This window comes from Callospermophilus lateralis, chromosome 13, assembly GCF_048772815.1.
Source record: "Callospermophilus lateralis isolate mCalLat2 chromosome 13, mCalLat2.hap1, whole genome shotgun sequence".
In the NCBI taxonomy this organism is placed as follows: domain Eukaryota; kingdom Metazoa; phylum Chordata; class Mammalia; order Rodentia; family Sciuridae; genus Callospermophilus; species Callospermophilus lateralis.
The window spans coordinates 11,360,661-11,387,314 of record NC_135317.1 but is presented as its reverse complement, the minus strand read 5'-3'; the positions used below and the strand labels follow the sequence as shown (position 1 = coordinate 11,387,314).

The window sequence follows — 26,654 nt, the reverse complement described above, 5'->3', positions numbered from 1 at the left end:
AGGAGGACCACTGCCTACAGAGGAAGACTGTGAGGAGACAGCCCCACCACCCCACCCCATAGCCCCACTGCAGCCAAGGGGGTCCTGTCGGCGACCCCACCTACCTGGCTGCGGGGCCTGTCAGACTGTGCAGAGGGGCCTAAGCTGTGGACAAGAATATGAAGCAAGAGGTCTGCCCACACCCAGAGAGAATCCAAGGGGCATGCTTCCTGCCCAGTGTGCACAAAGTAGAGAGCAGGAGGAGCCAGAGAGGGCAGGGCCTGGGCAGAGCAAGTGGGCGTGATGCCCATTCTGAAAAGCTGCACCTTCAAATACCCACCTTCACTAATTCACTGAAGAAAGAGAAGCTGCCCTCGCCTCACAGATGGCCAAGGTAGAGAATAAGCAGTGAACACCTAGCCAGGAAGGTCATGGGGTCTGGAGGAGTGGAGCAGGGCAGAGAAGCCAGGTGCCCACTGCATCTCAGGTCTGCACAGGCAGGTTGCACACAGCACTGCACCCTGGCCTCTCCCCTGGAGTCATCCTTCTCACCCAACTACCAAGACACATCTGTCTCATCACTCCACTGTGCTCCTGGTGGTAGCCTCCTCCTCCTCCTGCGCTTCCAGGACCAGCACGCTGTCTATAGCACACTCAGCCACATCTTTCAGTATTCCTCTGTCGGACCCTGCACAAACCGTGGGGACTCAGACCTGCCACGGCCACATGGGTGCAGGCAGGCCCAGACCCTAAGTGGAGGGAGGCCAGGCCCTCCGTTCACATGACCTCCAAGGGCACTGCACCCCAGAGGGAACCAACTCTAGTAGGGTTTGTGTGTAGGTACAGTTTGTGTGTAGGCTTATAGATGACATTTTAAAAAGAAAGAAAAAGCCCACAATTATCATTAGGCCCAAGTGTAGTTAGTCTCAATCAAAGAGCACATTGGGGCAGGTTCAGATAGCCTACTGGAGGTGGGGTGCCTCTGATCCCTGTTCCACCCATCACTCCAGAATTGCTCCTGCCTGGCCAGCAGCATTTCCCCACAGCCACACACAAAACTGCATGGAGCTAGCTCGTGGGAGGAGACCCCCCACCCACAGCGCCGCTGCAGCCACTATGCAGCCACCCACGTCTGACCACAGCCAACCAGGCAGGTGATTGGTTTTTCTCCCCAGTCTGAGCCTGAAGATGGAAACCAGCTCAAGGTCACCTTTCCTGGGGACTAAAGGGGCGCTACAGGAAGGGAAGGCAGGATGCTGAAGCCCATGGCCAATTTCCCTGGATGGGAAGCCGGGCACTGCCCCCACTGCACCAGGGTGCCTGGGGATGGAAAGGCACAAAGGTCCTCTGATGTGCAAGCTGAGACCCAGAGCGTGACTGAGATCTACAAGGAGACTCTGTCCAGGCTCTGCAATCCAAGGAATGATTACCAAATCATAGAAGGATGCAGCTGGCTCCCCTCTGCAAACAGCTCCTCCTAAGGTTTTCCTGGGCAGCCTTGCTGAGCTGGAAGAAGAGGCACTGGCCTCCAGGTGCAGCCCGATGGGATGGTGAAGCCTGTTCCACAGCACTGCTCTAAACAGTCTCAGGAAATCACCACCTCCTGGTGTCACCGCTACAACAGGGAAACACGTCACTCCTCCCAGGCCAGGAGAGTTAGGGCACCTTCTCCAAGCTACCTTCTGAGGATGCCCGACTCCTCCTCTGACCCACCCACTCACTGCCCCTCAGCAGCTCACTGTCCACCACCAATGCTGTCACTCCCCAGAGTCTGTGTTCTTCAACAACCATGAAAGCCCTGGAGGGATGTAATCTGCTCCCTCCCTCTGATGAATTGCCACGCCAAAGCCACGCCTGTTCCAGTAGGCCTGCGTAGCCCCTGGAGGCATAGGCGCAATGTCCACCTACCTTGGCAAACAATAGTCCTTCAAGGACTCCGAGATGGAACCCTGAGGAGTGAGCCTTCCATTGAGAGCTCTCCCAGGAAATAAGCCCAGTGCTAAGGGTGGGAGGCAAAGAATTTCCAATACACAGCTTTACTCCTGAGGCTTAACAGCTGCATTCGTTGGAAGCTGCAGCCTTTTGGGGCAGGCACTCCCTGGGCTGCTCCTCTCTATCCTAGGAATCCTGGGTAGCCAGGTGGCGCTGGAGACCCCACAATAAGCACGTCCACCTGCCCTCAGGGGCTTCGTCCAGCATCCCCTTTCCCACCTTCAGAAGGGAGAGTCAGCCTGTGTTTCAGGGAAATAGTGCTTCTTTTCAGTCTTCTCAGTCCCTAAAGCCCACTGGCCCAAGATCAGTTCCTCTGTTGGACAGTCTGTCCACATCACCTGCAGAGGGGTTTCGCAATCCTGCTCGCCCCACCTTTAGGAGTGAGCACGACACAGGTGTGTGCATGAGCATGCCTCCCACACTCCCTAAACAGGCTCACATGTCTGCACATGCGTGTGCACTGGCGTGAACACACATGCGTGCACATGCACACACACACAGGCTCTAGATGGACGCCCTGCATTCCCAGGATGGTGCTCTAACCTGAGGTCTTTGTGATCCTCTGCTCTTGATGCCTGCTCATCTGCAGTGTCAGCTGAAAGACACCCATACCTCCAGGACTGCTGAGAGGGATGGAGCGCCACCCTGGTGTCCCCACGCCCACAAGGCCAGGTTTGTGGCCAGTGCAGCTACCCATGTCCTTTAAAGCCATTTGAGAAATCCCTAAACATGCCTTCAAATTCAGAAAACAGTGTTTAGGCAAGTTCCCTGGAGTCTCAGAAAACTACCACTGCCGCAGGACCTAGCCCTTCATCACTCACTCACTGGACAGTCTGTTGACTCCGGTTTCATGCTGCACACGGTGAGGAGCTGGTAATGCAGTGTGGAGGGGCCAGGACGGTGGCAGACAGGGTGCCAGTAACCAAGTACTCTCCTGGGCAGACCTGACACTAGGCCTCAGGACATCCCACAGGCTATCATGGGAAGAGGTTGAGGGTTCCAGGCTCAAAGGGACACTGTCCACGTCAGCTCCTAACATGACTGACAACATGCTTGGCAGCATCACCACATGGCAGATGCCCGCCCAGGAACTGAAGTGATCACAGCTAATGCACAGTGGACCTTCTCAGGCAGAACGCTGAGACGCCAGATCCCAGCAAGACTTTCAGGAACCAACCTAGATGTGTGGAGGGCTCCCCAGAGTGGAGGTCTGCAGGCAGAGTAGCAGGGCTGTGGACACCGGGGCCTGGGGAAGCACTTCACCAGCACACGAAGGTCTCAAGACACTGTAGCACAGCCATGTGCCAGACTCTGCTGACCACACTGTGCTCCTGCCATCCCATGCCCTCATGTCAGGGTCTGGAGTCCCAGACCATGGAGGAAGAAGCAGAGTGGCCTGTGCCCATGAGTGGCCACGGGCAAGACAGTACCCTTGAGGAGGCAGGCCTGTGCAGGCAGATGCAGCACTTCAGCCAGCAGATGCACGGGCAGGGGCTGGAGCTCCAGGGAGGAGCAGGAGCTATAGGAGCTGAAGACCTCTGCTCAGAAGGTGAAAGCCATGGCCAACAAGGCTACTGGCGCTCTGGGCTCCTCCTCTCACACAGGGACTTGAGATCGGGAGCACTTCCACCAGACACAGTATGGCCTGCTTGCGTCTATTGGCCCATCAGGTCCACCTCAGATAAACCACCTCGTGTCCACATCTTGGTGAACCCCAGACATACCGTCAGGCCTCAGCAAATGTACCCTGGGAACGGACAGACAAACCTACACCCTGCAACTCAGGAGCATATGGCCTGAAAACAATGCTGTCCCTCAAGATGGACTTCTCACTTCACAAGGAGGGGAGCCCAAGGAGGAAGAGGAAGTGTCCAAGGCAGCAGAGTCCACGGCTCCCCTCCTCCACCCAGGCCAGGGAATCTGGTGGCCCCAGGCCAGGCTTTGACCAAAGAGCTACACACAGCCCCATCTAGTTTAATTCTGGCCAAGCAGAGTGAGGATAACGTTGTCTGAAGCTTCTAGAATCAAACCTGCCAAGTCGCTACTGGAGAACTTATCATCTGGTATGAACACTCAGAACTAACTGGCTGTCGGGCTTCGACTAGAGCACTTGCAATCCTTCCAGAGTGTGCTCCTGCACGTTTACTCTCTTGGCTGCTGAAACCGAAGCAGAAGCAGCTGTGGCCGGGCAGAGGACAACCTGAAGACTCTGTAGCTGGGAAGGGGACAGAGCAGGTCCTACAGCGCTCCACCAGGAGAGGGCACCCTCTTCTCCCCGGACATGGAGGACAAGGTGCAGAGCTTTGTTTTAATGTTAAAATGTAAGGAAGAACAGTGCAAGATCCAAGTGCTCGCTCCAGGCGCCATCCATGCACACGTCACAGAGAGGCTCAGCCTCAAGAGGAGGAGTACTCAGGCCCTTGCCACGCACGGATCCTGAGGACCAGCACCAGGAACAGACATGATTCCAGGTACACAAGCTGAGCACAACAGCAGAGTAGAGGCCTCTGGAGCCGTGGGAGTCACTGTGGGGACAGCCAGCCTGGGGAAGGAGAGGGCTTTGGAGTAGGTAAACGGATGCTGCACAGACACACACTCAACGCTCAGACTGCACACTTAGGCACGGTTAAGAAGACAGATTCTATGTTCACCGTGTTGGGCCACAACTTGGGGAAGTTTCTAAAGCTAGCTCCCCTTCAGCTTCAGGGACCAAAATGAGTTAACACATACAAATGAATTTTGCATAAAGGAGAATGAACATAACCAGATTGCACACAAAAGAACAGAGGGAAGCCACCAGTTACCAATCTCAGGGCGGCAAGACAGGTTCTCCTGTGCACAGCGCAGTGACTCAATAGCTGGACCATATCTGTCCCTAGGGCTCAGCCCTCGGCCTGCCCAAGCCCTCCAGGCCCTGGGCTGGAACTCTGCAAACATGCTTCTTCCTCTCCCACCCACCCGCCTCCCCATGAGCTCAGAGACTGCTCACTCCAGGAGCCATTCCTGTGTGCTGGTGTGCTAGCTGGGCGGGTGAACCTCCCACAAATTAAGCCTAAAAAGAAAGTATGACCCGCAGGTTGCAGGTCTCGGGTCCTCTGTATGAAAGTCAACCACATCAAACCACTGAACTTGTCCTGTCTTTGAGGAGAGATGGATGGAAAGATATCAAGGAGATCCAACGAGGACAGCAGCTCCCACCGGCACCCAGCTGCCAAGACTGGGGGTACAGGAAACCCAAACTGATCGCGAAACGAGGAACCAGCCAGGCCAACCAAAAAGGAGCCCCTCCAGGAAGACAGAGCCGTAGAGGTGCTGGCAGGGGTGCTGCAGACACACAAGTCTCAGGCAGAGGTAGTCTCTGCTACTTCCCCCAGGACCCATGCACATCCAGGTCACCCAGGCGAGGGACAGACACACACCTGTGCCTCCAGCTCAGTGCTAGAGTCTTCTTAGAAGAGAAAAGTTCCTCTCAGGGGCTCAACCAATCTGGCAGGTGCTAGAAAGACAGCCCTGGGTTTCAGCCTTCTTAGAACCAAAAACCCCAGGCAAGGCTGGCTGGCCAGTTGGGGGGGAAGGATTTGTGGCCCATTCCCATAAACAGGTGGCCAGGCAAGCTGCTCTCCCCACAGCCTGGCCCACAGCACTGGCCACGGGACTCTCAAGTCTTAAGTTCTCTCCACTCGGGACCCTCAAGGCCACACCATGGAGAGCGCAGGTGTCTGGTCCTGAGGCCCTGGCCTTCTGCATGTGGCCTTTCCCTCGCCATGCTGCCTCCAGGGACCTCCACAGGGCTTCCTTCTGCAGAACAGCCTAGACACCCCATGGCAGGAGAGCTGGCTCCAGGAGGAAACAGGGCTGCCAGGCCGGAGGCCCCCAGGCCATGTCTACAGCAGCTGTTCAGCCCAGACTCACAGGTGAGGATAGCAAGGAGAAATGCAGGACACTGGGGTCACCACCCTCCAGGTCCCTTGAACTCATGCAGGGCGCTGACTCCAAGGTGATGTGCAGAGTTCCCGAGAGACAGCAGCACAGGTGGGTCTGGCCCCACCCACCACTCTGCTGTGGCCTGAGGCAGTTTCTTCAGCTGTAAATGGGGTTACTAAACATGCCTCTTAGGGGCTTTAATACGGTTCACACATTCAAAGTGCCAGATGGGCCACAGGGAGTCCACCTAAGCCCAGAAAGGACACAGGCACAGACCCATGGTGGTGACCACTGCCCAATTCCTTACCAGGTCTCACTCACCTAGTGTGTGAAGGATACTAGTCTCTGGCCTCCCTGACTCCTGATCGCAGTCAGTCCAGCTCAGCTGACATGGTGGGGGATGGGTAGCAACGGTGTGAGGCTGTGTTCTCTGCCGAACAGAAGGGCCAGCCTGCAACGCCAGGGGCAGCCGAGGCCATGAGCTCCCTATACCACAGCCCCCCAGCTCTACTGCAGCACCCCTCCTGATCCTGCCACCTGCGAGGAGATACACTCGACATGGCAGGTGCAGACCAGAAAGCGCATCTGTGGAGGGGGTGGCACTGGCCCAGCAGATCTGCTGCGAGGTCAGAGCTCACCACCAGCACCTCCACCTGCAGTGCCTGCCTCCCGGGGCCGCCCAGCCCACTGTTCTTCCTTAATCCTCTGCTGCAATAGGCCTTCCAACGTCAGCCACCCATGTTTGTCAGGCAAGCACAAGCATCCAAGTGCAGAGCCACCAAACATCACTGTCCTCACCTCATAACCCCCAACCTTGAGGCTGAGACACAGGCAGCAGCTTGCCTGAGTTCGCAGGCTGGCAGAGTCCAGGCAGGCTCACACCCCTCGCCAAGGCCTGCCATCTAGCCCTGCTCTGTGGCCCAGGGAGTGCTAACCCACAGCCCCTGTGCCCCACGCCAACCGCCAGGACTGCAGGGTGCGTACTGCATAAGGTAAGCTCCAGGCAGAGGTTCGAACAGACACCCTGTGCTGCCCGCTCAGCTGAAGTCATCCACGGTGCAGCCGCCACTGTGTTCTGTGACCTTTGAATTGGCGCCAACAGCCTCTAATCAGCTTGGAGGCTGTGACAATCTCTTCTCAGAAAATGAGAACCACGGTGACCAACGTGCCCCTTCCTGCTGCTACTCCCAGGGCCCCACTGTGCTCTCCAGAGGAGCCATCTCGGCCAGCGTCAGCTGACATGCGGAAGCAAGTGGGCCTGGCCTCCATGGGTTCTTGAGACATGTGGTTTGCTCTCGCACAGGGTGAAGCCCTGAGCAGAGTCAGCTGGGAGGCGCCGGCCTCCTCCACTCTGCTTCCCTATCCTGTCCCCCGCCTCACCCCCACTGATGTGGCCCTGCACTGCAAGGCTTTCGTCCATGGAACTTGGTTCACACTAGGCTGCTTTTTCTAGTGAGCTGTGAGCAGCCTCTGAGAAATGCAGCTCAAACACAGCACCATCCACAGAGGTGTCCCAGAGTCTCCCAGGCAGGGACAGGGGAGGCCAGAAACCTCACCCTCTAAAAACAGCCAAAGAACCAATGTGCAGGGCCTCCTGGGGAAGGACTCAGCCTTGCTGACACCTTAGGGACGGGGCTGATGAGACCATCCCAGAGGGAAACCAGGTGGCCCTGGCGGGCGCCTGAGCACACCACCCATAAGCACCAGGGAACAAGAGCCAATTAACCAGAAGGCTGTTTTGCTAACCGTGGACTGAGGGCTCCAGCGAGAACTCTGGGACCACAAAGCTCCCATGCTTTCCAAGGAGGGGCTATGACATACGTGGTTACCTAGTAGCCTCAGTAGCTGGGTAAGGCTTTGGGGAGCAGTAGCTGCAGCAGGCAACTCCCTGCATAACTGGGGAATAAAAGGAGGAGGCTGGACTCACAGTGCCTCTGCAGCCCAGGGCGTGCCCCGAGGTGGGCACTGCTGGGCTGGTGCTGGCACCTCCAAGGCCACAGGAGGCCAATAGAGGACCAACCCTTCATCCAGAGAGAAGGCGCTGCTTCTACATGCACAAACTCCCCAGGCTGCAGAACTGCCGTGGAGCCTCCAGACAAACAGAAGGGCATAGCCTACAGAAAAGTCTGCTGAGGACATGCACCAGCAGACAGCCCCTCGGGCATGTTCTCACCCCATCAGACTTCCAGTCTCAGACACCAACATGCAAACCCCAGTCCTGGCTGACAACCCAAGGAGAAGTGATAGCTGAGGTTCCAAGCCTATGCATCTGAGACCCCAGACACGGGGCTACCTCTCCAGGCTCAGCCTGAGGTGGTGAGATGTCATCTGGCTTGACTGCACGTCTGGTCACACATGGCAGACACACTGGAGAAAGAGCAGGTCTTCTGAGCCCCCACTAGCTCTGCCAGCATGCCACTCACAGCAGAGAAGAGGGACAGGGACACAGAATTTCAGCTCCCACCTCCTAAGTTCTGGCCTGTTCCCAGCCAAAGGGCATCTTGGGCCGGGAACCTCAGGGCCCTCAGAAGCTCCACATGTATATCCCTGCTCTTCCCACCACCAAGGGTAGCAGGGGCGCAAATGCCAGCTCTGCCAGGGCCTCCCTGCAGGCCCACGCTCTGCACATGGCATAGAAGAGAGGCCACTCAGCATGGGGACCCCCAATGCCAGTGTCCTGGATCACAAGAAGGCTCCTGTTCCTCCACTCAGCGGGGATGTGCCCCCGAGGAGGACCTGGGAGGTACTCAAACCCACACATCCTGACAACAGACCCCAGCATGTGGGAACCAAATTCTCCCAGGAAAATCCAGAAAAAAACTGGGAAACCATGATGAGCCGTGGCTTCGTACTCGCAGGGATGGCTGCCAAGAAACTCAGGCAGCACGAGAGCTGGCAAGAAGGTGGGAGCCAGTCTGCTATGGCAACCTGTTTGGGGACAGCAGCGCTCCTCGGATGGCAGAAATGGGCACCAGGGTCAGCAGCCACTAGCCACAGACCTGAAAATGAAGCACAGCATCCTGACAGGCTCCACCCGCATTCAACGTGCTGCTCCTGCCACGCCAAGACGCCCATCAGGTGCATTCAGCCTGCAGTCACAACACGTGCGCAAGCCACGCAGACACTGTGCTGGGAGACACACAGGTCAGGGGTGCTTCGAGCCCACGTCCCCAAGGAACCCACGTGGTGCCTCCAGAAGGACATAAGCCTATAGAAAAGTCAGCTGGAGCCAGGCAGCTCCAAGCTGCCCACCTACCTCCCCAGGGCGCTCCCAAAGGCACAGGAGCACAAGCATGGTGGGGAGGGAGGGACGCCACTGCTTAATGGCTGCAGATCTGCTGGACACACCAGTTCACCAAACTCTGGCGAGAATACATGGGACGCCAGAACCTCACACCTACGACAACAAGACACAAACTGCTGTGTTTTCCCCACAAAAAGTTGTTCAACACAGTTAAAGCACCTCTGGCAAAACCACAGAGAGCAGTGAGGTGGAACCACAGCCGACGGCTGAGAGACCCCACCCCGTCCTGCTCCTGTGGCAGACAGTATGGCCTTCCTCCACTTGGCCTCTGTGTGGCCTCCACGTGGCCTCCACACGGCCTCCACATGGCCTCCGCATGGTCTTCGTGGAAGACAACAGGCCTGGGCCTTCCTCATCAGCCAGTCGTCAGCAGCAAGCCAGCAGAACCTTGCCAAAGACCCGTCCACGTTTCCCTGAGTGTAAACGCCAACAATGAGTCTCCCAAAACAGAGTCGATCCAAGCTGAAGGCCAAGCTGAGACCTAGTGCACACTCCCCAGGCCCCACAATTCTGAGCGCTGCCACCCAAAGGTGGAACCTCAACAGTGTCTCCCACCAGCCAGCCCTGCCTTGCAGCCTGCCCTGAACTGGGTAGGGTGGGTCCTGGCTTCTGTATCTGCCCAGCGTTCCTAAGATGGAACAACAGCAGGCTGCAGCAGAAGGCAAAGGGCAGAGATGTGAAGGCAAGGAAACTAACTCAAAAGGAGAGGCAGGCTAGAGGCAGTAGGAAGGGGCCGCAGGCTTCCCCAGGCCTGAGGGTTAGTGCTAATGCAGTAGCTTCACCCTGAACATATTACATTTGTGGAACTTGATAATTAGTACTGGGCACTGGATGAGGCAGCTCCTAAAACATGCACACCTGGCATGCCCCAGCAGGCTGCCTGTTCCCTCTGGGGAGTGCACTGGTCTGGGCAAGCCGGGCGGACGCTGGGCTGGTGCCTGCTGCATGGAGAAGGGGCAGGAGTCAGCTCTGGCAGGGACATCCGTCTCCCCTGCAAACACCTTCCAGGTGAAAGACATCACCCTGGAAGGGAGACCTCACACGCTTACTCGGCACTCTCCCTCTAGAAGTCTGGGCGCAGGGCAGGTGCTCACCTGATTCCTTGAATCCTCCCAGCAGCTCTTCACAGTAACCCCAGATGACCCACATTTTACCAAGGACACAGCTGAGACCTAGAAGGGTACCTGTCCAGGACACACAGCAGGTGGCAGGGCTGACACCTGAGCCAGGCAGCTCCAGGATGCCCACCTACCTCCCCAGGGCGCTCCCAAAGGCATGGAAGGTAGTCACACTGCTGAGCAGGAGTGCAGGGGCCTAATGCTTTTCACAAGCCATCAACTGCTCAAGAGACCCCGCCCTGGGGTCAATCTGCACAGACTCCCCACTTCTGCAAAAGGTATGCCCTAAAGGGATATACCTAAGAAGTGACAAGAGCAAAAAGGAAAGTGCTCCTTTCACAGCCGGGCCCACAAGTACTCCAGTAACAGGAAAGCCCCAGTCTCCTCCGTCACTGGGTTGGCCCTGCTGCAGCAAATCCTCCCACGGGGCCTGCCTCTGCCTAGGCTCCAGCATCTCCACTGTACACCTCCCTGCCCCGCCAGCTGGCCACAGCATGAACATGGAGCTAGCCCCTCGCAGCCAGGATCGCGTGTGTCGCCCACCCTCCCTAGATGCCCTCTCCCCAGGGCTCGTGTGCAGTGGTACTTCCACAAACTCCTTGGGCCACTGAAGACAGGACTGTCTTGGTTCCTCCTCCAGAATTCTAAGACCATAAAAGCCCAATTCAAGTCCCACTCAAAAACTTCAGCACATTCCCACACCTCAACATGTGGGCCAGCTGCCACACCTCTGCAGACTGCTGGCACTGCTACCTCTGCAAGCAGGGCCCATTTCTCTCAAGGGAATGATGCAGGGTGACCCCCATGGGCTCCAAAAGTATGCCTCAATGTCCCCAGCATTCCACAAACATAGCCCACTTCTGCCCTTTAGGTCTAAGCCAGGAGTCAACAATGTTTCAACAGAGCTCTCTAAACAATGAGCTGAGACCACAGCACTGAAATAACCAGAGAGAACTCCAACAGTCCCCTGGAGCAACAAAGGAACGACCTTCAGACCCAACCCTGTACCCAGTGCACCCCTCGAAGGCAGCCCGACTGGTGCGCATCCAGACTGCGTTTCTGTGGAGAGGAGTTGGCAGGAGGAGGGTCCATGGAACACTCGGGAAGAAGAGGGCTGCCAGGAGGGGACTGCCTGAACAGCCTGGAGCCTGGGCCTGGGCCTGGGCCTGGCCCCACCCAGCCCAGCAGCCCTGGGCAATCTCTGCTGCTCAGGGGAAGAGGGGCTGCCCCATTGGCAGCAGCTGGGGGACCACCTCAGAGACTCAGCATGTAGAAGCCAAGGTCAAGGACAGAATCACCAGCACACCATAAGGAGGTCCTGGGCAGGCCTCACTCAAGGGTGTGTACACCCCAGACCTATGGGGGACCCAATGGCAAGGTGGGCACCCTGCAGCACCCATTCCCAGCTCACTCCAGCCAAGCCACAGTTAATCCACAGGCCCACTCTGCCCTGCAGTGCCCAGGAATGTCCACTGGGCTCTGACCCATTAGAGGACCTTAGAAGGAAACCACATGGCCCTCCAGACATACACCTCTCAACTTCTGCTTCAAGAAGGAGGGGGCCTTCCCAGGTCCATGGCGATTCTAGGCAGCCGGAGGGCAGGCAGGGGACAGGGAGGAGGTGGCTCTCCTGGGGCCTCCACACCTGACTTACATCCTCAGTCCAGAAACTCACACCTGCCCTGTGTACCTCCCCCAGGCCAGGGGAGCCTGGCCTCAGCTGGCCTCAGCTGGCCCAAGGCCTCCAGGAAGGGAACCTGAGCATGTGAGCACACAAGTAAAAGGGGCCCTCACCTCTACTCATTGCCTCACACAGGCCCTCCCGAGCAGGTCCCGGAGCTGCCAAAATGACAGAGGGCCTAGGGATAGCCAGGCCCTGCCTGGAAGCAACATGCTTCCTCAGGACATTTGCCATCACAGGTCGGGTGGCACGTCTGTGAGTCTGTAGCAGTTGTAAGCTATCTTAATTGGCAGAATCAGAAACCACTCCAACACCTGGCTGGCCCACAGACCTTGTCCTCAGCCCACAAAGGGGGCTGTGTGCACATGTCACCACTGACCTGTTTTCAACTTCTCACTGACAGTTTCAAAAGCAAGCCAGAAACTGAACAACTGAAACTAAAAGAATATTTACCAATAAAAACCTGGGGGAGAGTTTCAAATAACACACCATGTTCAGATAACAGCTCAAGAGGATGAAAAAAAACAATCACCAATCAGTTTAAAAATTAATTACAGTCAGGTGTGGTGGCCACACCTGCAATCCCCGCAGATTCAGGGTGCTAAGGCAGGAAGATCACAAGTTCAAAGCCAGCATCTGTAATGGAGAGGTAGGTGCTAGCAGCTAAATGAGACCTTGTCTCTAATAAAATACAAAATAGGGCTGGGGATGTGGCTCAGTGGTCAAGTGCCTCCAAGTTCAAACCCCAGTGCCAAAATATATATATAAAAATTGCATAGCCACATATCTAAAAACCACATCCTGGTATAATTTTTCAAAGAAAGCTACAAGCAATGAAGAGATGCAACTGGGAAATGATTTGTAACCCAGCATGGAGTGGGAAAGGCTTGGGCCTGCGGCTCCAGACGGGGTCTTCTGGGCCACATAGCTGCCCAGGACCCTGACCAGCCTCCCAACTCTGGGCTCAGTTTTCTCACCTACAGGAGGAGTGAGGGCTTCAGGAGTCCCTTCCCCAGCCCCTTCCCAAACAACCCCTTGCATGGGACTGGAGAGGACGAAAGGGGACTGGTGGCTGGCTCCACAGGGCTCAAGGCCTGCAGGGTGCCATCAGCCCCCCCACCTCGTCACACAACTGTCAACACCAAGCACCTAGCATGCATGCAGGGCCTCCCTGAGCCTCTATGGAGGCAGAAAGGTGAAGCACAGCATGAGGGCTTAGAGCTGCCTGAGGCCAAGGGCTCCAGAGAGCCAGAACTGAGCCCGACACCCGGCTCCAGGACCAGGCTGTGGTCCCTGTGCTCTGACTTCTCTGCCAGGTCTCACCAAGCCAAAGAGACACCCAGGCCAGCCAATTACCAGGGGCTCTGTACCTGTTTGCTCTGGGTGCTTGCTATCAGAAACAGGCACAGCTGGTTCCAAATCCTGTGATGGCTTCAGGGAGCGACCTGACCTCGGACACTAGGCCTTCCCCCAAGATACAGGACTTGGCATCCAAGTGGGCAGAGTGACGCTGTTAAAGAGCTGCAGCTATGGATCTCAGGGCCTGACCATTCAGTCTCTGCCCAAAAAAGCAGCCCCAGGCCACCTACTCTTCGGGGACCAGGCTTTGCTTCCAACAGCTATGGCGCACCTGTCAACACCAAGCACCTAGCATGCGGGCATTTTCTAATGCTGAGCAGAAAAACAGGCTGATAAGATAACCAGAGACACTGCTTCAGGGCTAGCTGAGCACACGATGCCAGGAGCTCTCGATCACCAGTTATGGAGGAAAATCCTTTAAAGTAGAACTCAGCAACATCAGGTGAGTCATGCAATACACATGGGCCAAGCCTATAACCCAGCAACTGGGGAGACTGGGGCAGGAGAATCACAAGTTCAAGGTCAGCCTAGGCAACTTAGCAAGGCCCTAAGCAACTTAGTGAGGCCCTGTCTCTAAATTAAAAAAAAAAAAAAAAAAAAAAAAGGCTGGAATGGAAATGCAGCCGCTCCATGGTAAAATGCCCCTGAGTTCCATCCCCAGTGCCAAAAAAGGAAAGAAAAAAAAAAACTAAGATTCAACCCAAGCACAGAACACCTAATTCATGTTTCCCCTGGCAAATGCCTGGTGGCCTGCATTTCTCTTTGATGCACACTGACATGTAAATTCCTAAGCCACCAAGCACAAATGAACACATGTCCCCTCTGCACAAGGACACTCCCCCAGAGCCCGACCTGCCCACAAGCCTGTCAGTAAGGCCTGGGTGGCTACGCAACACTCAGCCTGGAGCTCAGACCACCCACGAACCCAGACTACCCCTCCTGGCTCCAGGCTTCTGGCTTCTCCACATCAGCGGTTTCTAGAAGGTTGGGCAGGTGATCACTGGCCTCTAATCAGCACTTTCCAGTCTGCAGCTGAGCTCTGCACCACAGGAGGGGAACCTGTGCTCTGCACCTAGATGGTTCAGGGACATGGCCCCAAGACCAGGACAGCCAGCACTGGTGTTGGCCAAAGCCACTGTCAGGCAGCCTGGACCAATACAACTCTACCCAGCTTTGCTACTGTGTCACCTGGGGGCCTGGCAAAGGGGGGGGGTGTCTGTCAGAAACTGCACTGTGAAGACAGACCACCCTCGGGGCTCCCTCCCAGGCTTGCAGAGAGGCACAACAACCATAGCCTCCAGGAGTTGCAGGGACAAGGCTCAGGAGCTTCCCTTACAGAAAACACACACCACCAGGTACTGCCAAAGCCTCTCGTTGACAATGCAGCATGGAGCAAGGGCTCCCAGGTAATCCTGCACGTCCTGCTGGGGAACAAAAAGAGAACAGCACGTGCTTACTAAACGCATTCCATCTGAGCCTCCCAAGGGGCAGTCGGAACAGCAAGCAAAGCCACCTAGGACACAGGAAACCTGGGGTGCCGAAGGACACGTACCTGACCAGTGAGAAGGCACTGAGGAGGCACCCTCAGGGTGCTGGGCAGCCACCAGCCCGGGAGAGCAGGAGAGCAAGTGTCTCTGGGCAGCAAGCAGTCCCTGAGGTGTCAGGGACCACAGGGCCACCTCACCTCCCCATAGCCTCTGGGCACTCAACAGGTGGATGATTTCCAAAGCACAGAGTCCTCCCCACAGGAACAATGGAAACCACAAGGAAGGTTTCCCTGTAGGGTCCTGCATGTCCTCCAGGGTCCCTGAAGGAAACTCACCCAAGTTCCAGGAGGTCGAGCAGCAGACCCAACACCAGCCCAGCAGCCACGCCCAATGTCCTTGCCAACCGAGGCCACACACTACCAGGAACATCACCTCCAATTTTTTGGGTGAAATTTTCAAAAATACACAAAAAATGAAATAATATAATGAACACCACACCCAGCTGTCGACATCCATAACACATCTGGCTAATCTAATTGTCCCAAAATTTCCCCCAGGTAGGCTACCACTATGTCCACAAACTGGATTTGATTCTCCAAAAGATACGGATGTATAAAAACTCTAATTCCAAGCCTCTGCCCCTAGACACACGACAGCCAGGCCTGGACCCCAGTGCCACACTGCCCCTGGATGCACTGCAGCCAGGCTGGACTTTATCTGCTCCTCGGTCATTACCCAACCCACCCTCTGTTTCTCACACAGTGGGGTCATCGTAATGACTGTGACTCTCTGAAGGAAGGCAGGACTCTGCTGGTCCACAAGACCTGTAGGTCCACACAGTTTCTCAGTGGGTAGGTGCTCGCCAACTGCTCTCAGAAATGAAAAGCAGAAGTGTTTCTGTCTGTGTGCTGGGAGCAGGAGTGGACGAGGCAGAGGTGCAGTCAGACAGGGCCCAGCTTCCTCCATCAGAACACATGGCAGCCAAGTTCTCCTGAGGGCAAGCAAAAGACATGCCAGACGCCCTTCCCAGCTCAGCACCTGAAGCCGGGACTCCTTTCCCCATGGTGACATCTGGAGATACCGTGGACCAAGCAGGGATCAAGTCACATCATTACCAGCTCAAACCTCAAAACTGGTGAAGAACATGCTGACATCTTAGAAGGAAACCTAGGACCAGTGTCCCTAGAAGCCATGTCAAGGCGGGGCAGAGATGGACAGGAGGCTGGAGTCCAGCAAGGTTCCCCAAAGAGCGAAGTCTGGCTAGCCCTGCACAACTGCCGTAAGGGCCTCAGGTCCAGAGTGGGGGCACTCAGTGCTTCAGGGGGCTCTCTGGGAAAAGGCCCACATCCTTGGTGGCACAGCAGGTGACCAACAGATGTGGCTGGATCCAAGTTTGGGAACACCATTCCCAACCCCTCCCCCTCACATTTCCCTGTGTCCAGGTGCACGGGCCATACCTGGGAGACTGGTTTCTAATGAAGTCACACAGGCTCTTTCAATAAGTAGGAAATAAAAACCTTGGCTGACAGGAAGCTCTGAGACCCTGCTCAGTGGGCAGTTTTTCTTTCCCAGGGTTACATAAGGTAACAGTATTTTACAAATAACAGCATCTCAGAGGTGGCAAAAAGGGAACATTCTAGACCAGAGAAACCAGTGGTGACCAAAAAAGGACCAGGGGACAAGCACTGGCACAGGGGACAGGCCAGGCGAGAATGGGGTGAGGCTACCCTGGGACGTCCCAGAGCGACAGGAAGCAGGGAGCAGGAGGCATCCAAGGCGGCCACACCATGCCCTGACACTCACCTGCACTTACTGATAACAGTGCATTTCTGGGCAGCTCCAAAATCAGGCCTTCAATCTGCATCAGCTCCTCAGGCTGCCATAGGGTCGTTTAGCTGAGAAAGAGCCCCTTCATCCAAAGCGTGTCCATTTTACAGAGCAGCACCTTAAAGGAGCTGGCCTTGGAGGCAGAGGCAGGGACCCTCCCAGCGCTCTTGGCCACCTCCTCCAGGAGCACACTGTCCCACAAAACCCATGATGACTCCTGGAACAAGCAGACAGCCTGTGGGAACAGCAGCTGTATACGCCACCCGAGGCCCACGCCCTAAGTGGCCACAGGCAATGAAGTCACATTTCCACTTTATTCTCCACAATACCATAGATCACAGGACCTTGATGTCACTCACACTGCCATAGCCTCCCCAAAGCTGGGGACACTGGGCAGGGCTGCCTCTGGCTTCCTGATAACATGCATGGGTGACCCCACCCACACGACTCTGGCCACACCCAGCAACTACGTGGCAGTGGAGACCCTGGGCCACAGCTCATGAGGCTGATGTGTGGAGTCTACAAACGTGCCCTGTCCTTGCACCCTGAGTCACAACCCATCTCACCTGGCCCCGTGCAGAGGTCTGCTCAGAACTCAAGAAGCTCAAAGCATAGGCCACAAAGGCCTGCACAGGTCCAGCAGGGCCATGGTGGGTAGTGAGCAGCCACGTGTGCCGAGAGCCAGCGCAGCAAAAGCAGAATTCCCCACACCACACAGTGGAGGAGACATGACCACTGGGAACTAGCTCTTTTAGTGAGCACAAGAAGTCAAGGAACAAAGACCCCAGAAAGAGGCTGGGCACAGCTGAGAGACCAGGGCCACCTGTCCATGAACCCACACACGCAGAGACGGGCCCCACTGACACCCAAGCCTCTCACACTACTCTGTGCCCACTGCACCTAGTGTGTCCACAGGGAAGGTGACCTGCTTGTACTGTCCCCCAGCACTCCAAGCACAGGGACCCTGCACCCACTATGCTCCTCGCAGATCCTCAGCACCAAGCCACGCCTGCACATAATAGCTTCCAAAGATTCTCAATAAGAGAATAAAAGGGATGGAGCCTATGGTCACCCCAGGCCCTGCCCAGGCACTGAGGGCACACAGACTTGGTGGAGTAAAAGACTAATGAAGAAAAGGCTAAGGGGCCGACACTGCCTTCTGAGCACTGTGGGAGGCGTGGCCCAGGAGGCCCTCAGCAGGCACAGATGCACAAGTGCACCAGGATGGGCACTGCCAAAGCCAGGAAGGGAGGAAGGGCCTGGGAGCCCAGGAGCCCCCACCAGCCCCGAGATCTCGGGAAAGCCTCTGCTCTCTCCCCACTCTAAGTCTTCATCAGCACGAAGGGAGATGCCCAACAGCTGTTCTGAGGAGTGCTCAATGCATGAAACCCCTAGAATGCACTGTGCACAGGGGTGCTGACCAAGTGTGTCTACGTGTCCTCCTGGCAGGGGTGCAGCGCAGACTCCCTGGAAGGTCCAAGCACATGGCACAGGGAGAAAGGCCACCAACATTCACAACTATAGCCACCTCTGCCTCTGAACACATGCACGCCTGGCACCGACAGCCACTCTGCCCCTGGACACTGTATGCCTGGCACCAATGACCACTTCTGTCCCTGGACACATACATGCCTGGCACCAGCGGCCACAGCCAGTAGGGAGGTGGCTCCGGCACAATGTGGGTAGAGGCTGGGATGCTGCCGATGTCCTACAACAGAGGGCAGCCCCCACTCAAAGCACTCTCCAGCCCAACACCAATCATACCACGGTGAGAACCCTGAACCAGGGCGGTCACTGCCTCCTGGTCCCAACCAAAACATGTGTCCCAGTTTGGACTTTAGAAGCCCAAGGACTCTACCCCGTCCTTCCTGACTATTCTGCCTCCCTGAGAGTTAGGGACAGGAAACTGCTGCCTTGGACAGGGACAGGTCACCAGCAGGAGGGCCTGCGCACACGGCCTGCTCTGCAGAGCACTCCTGGGAGCAGAAGAGGAAGGGGCAGTTCACAAGGGCAAGCAGCCTGCAGGGCCAGGAGTGATCAACCACTGCCCAGCCCCAGGCAGGGCCAGCCTGCATGCACAGGGGCTCCCAGGGCTGCCGGCTGGGTGCTCTTCCATTGCATGCCCAGGAGCGAGGCCCCTGCAGCAGGGTTGGTTTTCTAGATCCGGCCCTGATGAATCACTGCTTGCTGTCTGCGCTTTGGCATGCTAAGAAACCCATCTGTACAAATGACATACGCTTCCCAGGCCCACTGTGGACGTGGGAAAGTGCAAAGCCAGTGTCTCAGTCACCCTGAGCCACAGGAGGAGGGAGCCAGACAGGCGCAGTGGCTGAGGGGCGGGCCTACAGGAAAGACTGCTCAGCACCAAGGCCTCGTCTGTATCCCTGTAGACAGGGAGAAAGCGGGAGAGGCTTTCTTGGCCAAGTTACACATGGCTGGCATCTGCATACTGAGTTAACCCTGAAGTCACTTGCAGGGCCAGAAGTCAGGAAGTCTTGGCACCGTAGAGAAGAAAGTCTGTCCTAGTGAGCCACACCCACATGTGCCGAGGAAATGCCCAGGCCCATCCCATCCCAGAACCACTCAAAAGCCCAAGACCACCAACCGTAACTCAGGAGGGAAGACAACCCTGAGGCCAAGAGCAGGCCTGTGTGGACAGGCCTCAGCCTGCCATCATCTCGGGCACCAGGGAACAGCAGGACTCCCTCGTCATGGCAGAAGTCACTCAATTGCTGAAGAGGGAAGGCAGCCTGCTGGGTAACACATTTACACCACACAGAAGGACCTCGTGGTCACAGTCTGTATGGCCTGACTAAATGGAGTTTCCATCTGACCTGCATTTCTCGGGTCACCTTGCACACAGAGCTCCCCAAACAGGTTTCACCAGGAAGGACCACAGCCACAGGGGAGTGGGTCTGGCCAAATCCACGAGTTCTACATGCAGGCTACTGGTCCATCAGGAGCCTCCAGGGCTCTTCTCAGAACATCCTGCCACTGCCCACACCTCAGCCAGCAGCTCCCAGTGCTGCCCAGGCAGCCTCAGTACCTACCACCTTGCTTCTGGGCAAGCAAAGCAGCAGCCTCACCACTTGATCACAGAATTGGAACCTTCCTCAAGTGACTCTTGTGCCAGAAGGCCTGAGACCAGCAGCAGTGAGGAAGGCACACACTGCCCACTATTCTGAACACTTCCCGGTCACTATTCCCAATACAGAGTAGCTCACCCAGCAGAAGCAGGCTCCAGAGCCTGACAGCAACCCATAACCTAAGCAAGCTGACCCCTCTGAGCACTCCCCTTGATTGAGGGCCCAGCGCAGGGCTCAGAATCTCCACAGTCTTTATCAGTCATGATCTGTTTCCACTGTGCTTGAACACAGAGCCGAGGGAGCCACAACTCCATACCTAGGAGCCTTAATCTCCTTAGGAAGTTCATCTTCCAGTGCCCTCTGCAGACTGCCCCACAGAGCTTTCCCTGCTGTCCTCCCAACTGCAATTCTGTTGAATGGCCTCTGAACTGCAAACTGAGGGGAGGTAGCAGGGAGTGCGGGCCCCAACATCTACCCACAGGCTCACCAGGGACCTGCAAACACCTACGAAACTGCGGGCCTCATGTCAGCTGCAAACCAAGCATGCTTCTGTGCCCAATGTCACTCCCAACAGGAGGGACAGGGCAGGAGCCTGGGGGAGCCTGGCCAGCCTCCTGCACAGGACTTACTACTCGGGGAACATCCACCAGTCTCCCACTACAGAAGCAAGCCCTAAGGCAAGCTACACCTGGGCCCACGTTCTTGATGGCTGCCCACCAATGGGAACCCTCTGTGATACCACACTGGGTGGAGAGCTGGCCTGGGCTCCACACTGGGTGGAGAGCTGGCATGGGCAGATGACTTCCCAGAGTCCATCATTAATGCAGTCAAGGAACCAAACAGATTGGTCCCAGAGACACAGACAAGGGATAAAGAGACCCAGTTATACAGACGACACTTAGGACCCTGGCTACACCATTTCCAGAGGTTTTGAAGGTTTCCTTTTTCTAGTCTCTTTTTTTAGATATCAGTTATTCAGCATTCATTATTTACCAGAAACCACAAATAGCATGCACTCCTCAAAAAAGGCCACAGGATATGAATGCTATCCCTAATGCAAAGACAAGGAAACTGAGGGTCAGAGAGCTTCAGTAAATTAGTGAAGGTCACTAAGTAGAAAGAGGAAGAAAGTAAGTCTCACTCAGTGCCAACAAGTGAACTGTGTCCTTTCCCTTCACATGCGTGTCTACTAGCCTCTCAAAAAAGTTGCTGGCTCCCTAAACCAGCCAAGTCAAGAACCAACAAGTCTGAAGCCCTCCACAACTTAACCCTGAATTTCTTCCCCAAATGCACACCTCAGGTTCCTCTAATTAGTAGAGGAACTCTATTCCAGTCCCTGGAGGTCCCTCCCCATGCCAGGACCCCCTACCCCAACAACTCCTGCAAGAGGCTGCTCCAGTCCTCCAGCCAGGGACCCCCAAAGCAAAGGCTTAGCTCCCACACTAGCTCCCAGGAAGGGTGATGCTGCAGGCCCTGGGCCCCCCAAGGATGGGAGCAAGAGGCCAAGGCACATGCCCGGTCCTCTCCCAGCAGAGCACATGGTCTCCCACTGGAAGTCCCGTCCTTTCTACCAAGGCAGCCACACTTCACCCAGAGGCCACTTCACTTAAACAGAAATGCATTCCTCTCTTCTGCAGTTCTACCCACTGCCAAACAACCCAGAACCCCGGGGAGATGTAACATGATTAAAATTTTAAAGCATTTGAGATGCTCAAAGGAGTGGCCTCATGACTGCAAATCATCATTGTAGGGAGAAGAACAAAATATGGGGCAGGGGAGGCCATCACAAACATATGTGAAATGTTAAGTGAAACTGCACATAGATTGCTTTAACACACATCCTGAGCCTCAGCACAGAGTCCTGAGTTTCACAGTAAGTGCAAGGCAATCGGTTCTCAGCTCTCACTCCTGCTTGGTTTGTTAAGTCTGCAATCCGAATGAGCTGACTTTTTGAGTTTTCCGAATGCAGAATAACAGTTCTGTGTTTAGTTATTTAACAGGCAGGGTACACAGTGAAGAGCCCAGGCCACGCTGCTGAAACAGCAGAAACCCTATACATGTCCCTCAGACAAGCCCCAAGGTCTAATCCTGAAGCCTGGTGCCCCATGAAAAACCCAGGATGTGGAGAAATTGGATGAATGTGGAATCAGATTCCAGAAATGAACAGCAGAAAACAAAGAAAAAATATAAACCCAATTATCTCTTAAAAAAAAAAAAAGTATAGTATTTAAATTCTGCTATTACATGAATATGCCACTATCTTATTTATGTCCACAAGCTGAAAAAAACACATATTTCCTTTCATCATGAAGAGACGACCAGTGTTTAAACCCAGGGAAACAATCCACAGGACACAGTTCTCCTGTAGGTCAGGAATCCAACACAGCAGGGTCCTGTTGGGCCTCCAGAAACCAGCTTTGGTCCTCCCATCTTTATGTCAGGGTCCACCCAATTGGGCCAAAGAGTCTTCTGCATTTGAAAAAGCTCTGGCATTTATTTACTTCCTCCCCCCTCTGAGGGGTAGGATTTAATTTTCTGGTTGGTAGAACAGCATCCCAAAGCACCCCAATCCACATGAAAGTCACCTCCCTACTCTTCTTCCTGGTCTTCACCTGGCCATAAGGATTCCTTGGACTTTCTTCTGAGCTAAAAATCACAGGTGAGGGGTATCTCAAGGCTTGGACAACAAGACCCTGCCCACCAGCTACAGCCCCTGGCTGAGGAAGCAGCCCTGGGAAGCTGACCCCACACACCTGCCCTTCTAGTCCCCTGTACTATGGCAGTGGCAAGGCCAAGGGGTCTCACCAGCAGGCCAGGCTATATCACTGGCCAGAGCAGTTCACTGGGAAGCCAAGCTTTTAAAAATCATTCCAGATTAGCACTATACGGTTTTCAAAGGACCAAACTGCTTCCAAAGCTGCCTGCTCTGGATTCAAGAATCAGCAGAGATTCAGCTTAAAGGCAGGGCTGAGAGCCCAGGTCAGCTCCTGAAAGCCTGACCATCCTTACATGGAGACATCCACCCCACACTGCCCCTATGAATAAAGCTACCCATGAGATTCACCAAGAGCTAAACCAAACACTTCCACCTGCCTCTGTTGAGAACTGCAGCTGGGAATGAATGAACAGGGGCAAGCTAGAAGGGATGGCTAGAGACCACCAAGTCCTGTGTGAACATGGTGGCTCAGATTTCCCCAGATGTCTGCTCAAGCCACATTAGTCCCCATGGGATGGCTACAAGTTCATTTCCTCACTCTTACCCAGAGGAGTTCCACCTCTATCAACTCTGACTTTCTGGGTTCCTGGTGTCACTAATGAGGTTTACAGGACTTTGGAAAAGATAAGATTGCTTTCAAAGCCGGTAGTAAAACCCCAGAAACCCCTCCAGCAAGTAGGGCAGCTCAGCAGCACAGACGCTGGCCAGGCACAGGATGGCCTTAGGGCTTTGGCGCTTTGAGTCCGTGGATATCAAAACCCCACCGGCTGCGCGGGGAGACCACACAGTGGCCCCCGTATTCCCCATAGCTTCATGGCTTGGCCCTTGGCGCTCAGAAAACACCCATCCAGATGGACCGGGAGTGGGGCTGGGAAACACAAACGCAGGACACGGAATCGCAGTGGGAGGCCAGGGGCCACGCTAGGCAGAGAGAACCAGGGCCAGCACAACGGAGGCCAGGAATCGCAGTGGGAGGCCAGGGGCCACGCTAGGCAGAGAGAACCAGGGCCAGCACAACGGAGGCCAGCCGGGGCGGGGCGGTTGCGTGTGTGGCTCCGGGTGTCTGTGCCCAGCGCGCCAAAGGGCAGATGGGTGCCAGACAAGCGACCACAGCCTGCAGGGTGGCCAGAGGCAAGCACGAGGGTTTGCTGCCGCCTGTACCAAGGGGACGAGAAGAAACTTGGACTCCTGACTCCTAGTGTCCACGCCGCGCAAGAAGGGCGGCCTCTCCTTCTGCTCGCTGCGCACCCCTTTGTGCTCCCAGCACCCTCCCCTACACTCCGTGCAGCGCAAGCTGAGCGCGGACAGGACTCCAGTCAGGTGGGCACGGGTGTGTGTGTGGGGGGAAGATCAGGTGGACAGGGGCCTGTGGGGGAACCAAATGGACAGAGGTCGGGTGGTGCATAAGAACAGAGGCCCGGAGAGACCAGGTGAACAGGAGCCAGATGAGACACAAAGTGGGCGGGAGCGGGGGTGGGGGGGGAGCCAGGTGGACAGAGGCGGGGAGGGGTGGGGACCAGGTGGACAGAGGCCGGGGAGGGGAATCAGGTGTACAGAGGCCGGGGAGGGGGACCAAGCAGACTGGAGCCGGAGGTGGGGACCAGGTAGGCAGGGGCAGGGCATCCGCGGGCCTCCGGGGCCACTCACCTTTCTGCCCGCGCCGCCCGCGGCCAGCGCGGAGCCGCCCCCCGAGTACATGTAGTAGGCGATGCCCAGCACCCACAGCAGGGCGAAGCACAGCAGCATCCGCGAGCGCCGCCGCATCCTCCCACTCGGCGCGGCGCCGACTGCAGCCTGGCCGGCGGCGGCGGAGGGCGCGGGCGGGCCGGGGCGGGACCGGGCGCGGGGAGGGACCCGGCGCGAGGGACGCGGGGACGCGGGGACGCGAGCGGGCGGCGCTCGGCGCCCGGCAGGAAGCGCGGCCCGGCGGCGAGGTCAGGGAGCAAAGGGCGACCAATCGGCGCGGGGAGGCGGAGCCGGGGCGGGGCCGTATCTCCGGGGCTGCGGCGCCCCGCCCCCGAGCGCCGCGCGGCGTGAATGGCAGGTGGCTACGGGCGGAGGCGGAGCGTGAGGCCCGGCCCCGGGCCAGACCAAGCGGTCGGCTTGCTGCAGCTTCCGTTCTCAGCTTGCAGCAAAACGCCCCCATCCCCAGTGTCAGGTTCACTTTTTTTTGTTTACGCAGAGGTGGGGCGTTAACGTAGAGCCCGGGAAGGTGGTTTTCAAAGGCACGCGTTTCTGGGTGGAACCGTCTTAATAGCTAGGAGATGGTCGTGTTAAGCAAACATGAAATTGAGAGGAAGGAAGGCAGGATTTCTTAACTCTTTTCTTTTCCATGGGGTGTTTTCTTGAAAGAAGAGCGCAGTCTGCAGGAAGCATCTCCAAACGCGCAAGAAACAGCTCTGTCCTAACAGCGTCAGTGTAACCTTGGCATGCCCTCGTAGCGCCAACGTTGCCAGAGTTCCTGAGAAAGGAAGAAATGTTACCAGCACTTGACACATTACCAGTTTTTCAAGAGCATCAGAGTCCCGGGATAATGGCAGCTGCTGATGGTGTGTACCCAGATCCTCCACAAAAGCAGGAAGATTTAGATTATGGAAGAAGGAAGAAAAGACAAATCCCAACAGAGCTCCTCCACTATAGCCAAGGACTTAGGGGAAACACCACAGGTCCATACTTTATTGATCAGGGGAAGAGAGTTTTCAGGAGAAAAAAAGGAGGGGAGGGGGAGACAAGAAGTGGCAACTGTGAGAAAACCTTGCTTCTTGCGGGAGTCATAGGAAAAGGTGAGGCCCTTTGGAGGCCTGGGGGTGAATGAGAAGAAAGAAGTGAGAAGACCCTGCAGAAATAAGACAGCCTGCCCTTCTCCAGCTTCCGGCATCATATGTGAAATCTGCACTTAAGTAGCAGGTGGGAGAGAACACTCCCCACCTGGGAACCCTGCCCCCAAATGCCCAGGAACAGGAAAACTCAAGTCAAAGGCAAGAAGCTACTCAAGAAGAAAACAGAAAATTAATTCTGTTCCTAATGATGACAAAAGGAACTATGATGGTTGGCCTGATAAAAATCCCCCCACACACAAGAACCATGAAGTGGAAGCAATGGCAGTTCCACCCACCAAATTGAACAAGGTACCAGATGGCTGTGTACACACAGCTTGGAACAAGAGCTCCAAACCAGGGACAGACTGGACAAACACTAGGAAGAAACCATGAGAGTTGACCAAATTCAGAAAAGAAATTGGAAATAAAGAGAAAATCTGTCCCAGGAAGAAAGAATAACTACCAGCTACCTAAGGAAGAATATATTTAAATGAAACTAGTTAAAAGGATTTTGAAGAATGGCAAGAAAATCAAGAAATTGAAAATAAGACAAGGAAGTAAAAAGATTCAGAGGGAAGTTATTGAAATGAAAGTCAGGAAAGAAGGACCAAAGTACACATAACTGAAGTCTCTAAAATGGGCACACAAGGCTGAGAGAGAGTGGGTACTGGAACCATTAACTGGGGAAATCATACAGGAACAGGGGAAAAGTTAAATCTATAAACCAAAGTGCTTTCCATGGATCGTGGGAAAACAGTCAGGAATAATCAACTTCAAAACATATCTTAGTGAAACTTTTAAACTTTAAAGGCAAGAAAGATCATGAAGATAAGAAATTAGGCTGGCATCAGATTTCCTGAGAGCAATGTGGAAATGAGGCAACGGTGTAGCAGGATGGCACAGCGGCAGGGCTCCAGCCAAGGTTGCTGTCCCATAGCACTGAGGCCACAGACCAATAGGCGAGAACCAGTACAGGATTCAGAGGGTGCCACACACGGGCTTTCCAAGGATTCCTAAGGAGCCACTGAACAATACCAGCCGAACGTGGTGCGGAGCGGCCCCTGTGCTCACCGACCATGGCCCAGTGGCAGCTCCTCACAATCAAAGGTAGAATTGCCACGAGATGCAGCAACTCCACTACTGAGCAGGGAGCTAAAGGAATTGGAAACAGGAAACCAGATACCTGGTAGTATTGTTCGCCATCTCAGACAGGTGGGTAAACAGCACAACCCTGTTCTCCAGGTGAGTGCCACTGCCCTGGAAAGGAAGGACGTGTACAGATGCTGCATCGCACATGCACCCCCTTAGCGCCTGTGTCACACCTAGGGACGCACACCACCATGTCCCTGATGTGAGGTGCCT

At 55.6% G+C, this 26,654-nt stretch overlaps 1 protein-coding gene across 1 annotated transcript in view; it reads right to left on the bottom strand.

Moving 5' to 3' along the window:
- Galnt2 (polypeptide N-acetylgalactosaminyltransferase 2) overlaps positions 1-24,350 on the bottom strand; it is an 83,907-nt gene extending 59,557 nt beyond the window's left edge. Inside the window, exon 1 of the mRNA XM_076831700.1 lies at positions 24,121-24,350. Within this exon, the coding sequence (XP_076687815.1) occupies positions 24,121-24,237 (117 nt within the window). The 5' untranslated portion in view covers positions 24,238-24,350. The remainder of the gene's footprint in view (positions 1-24,120) is intronic.
- Positions 24,351-26,654: the final 2,304 nt, after the last annotated feature.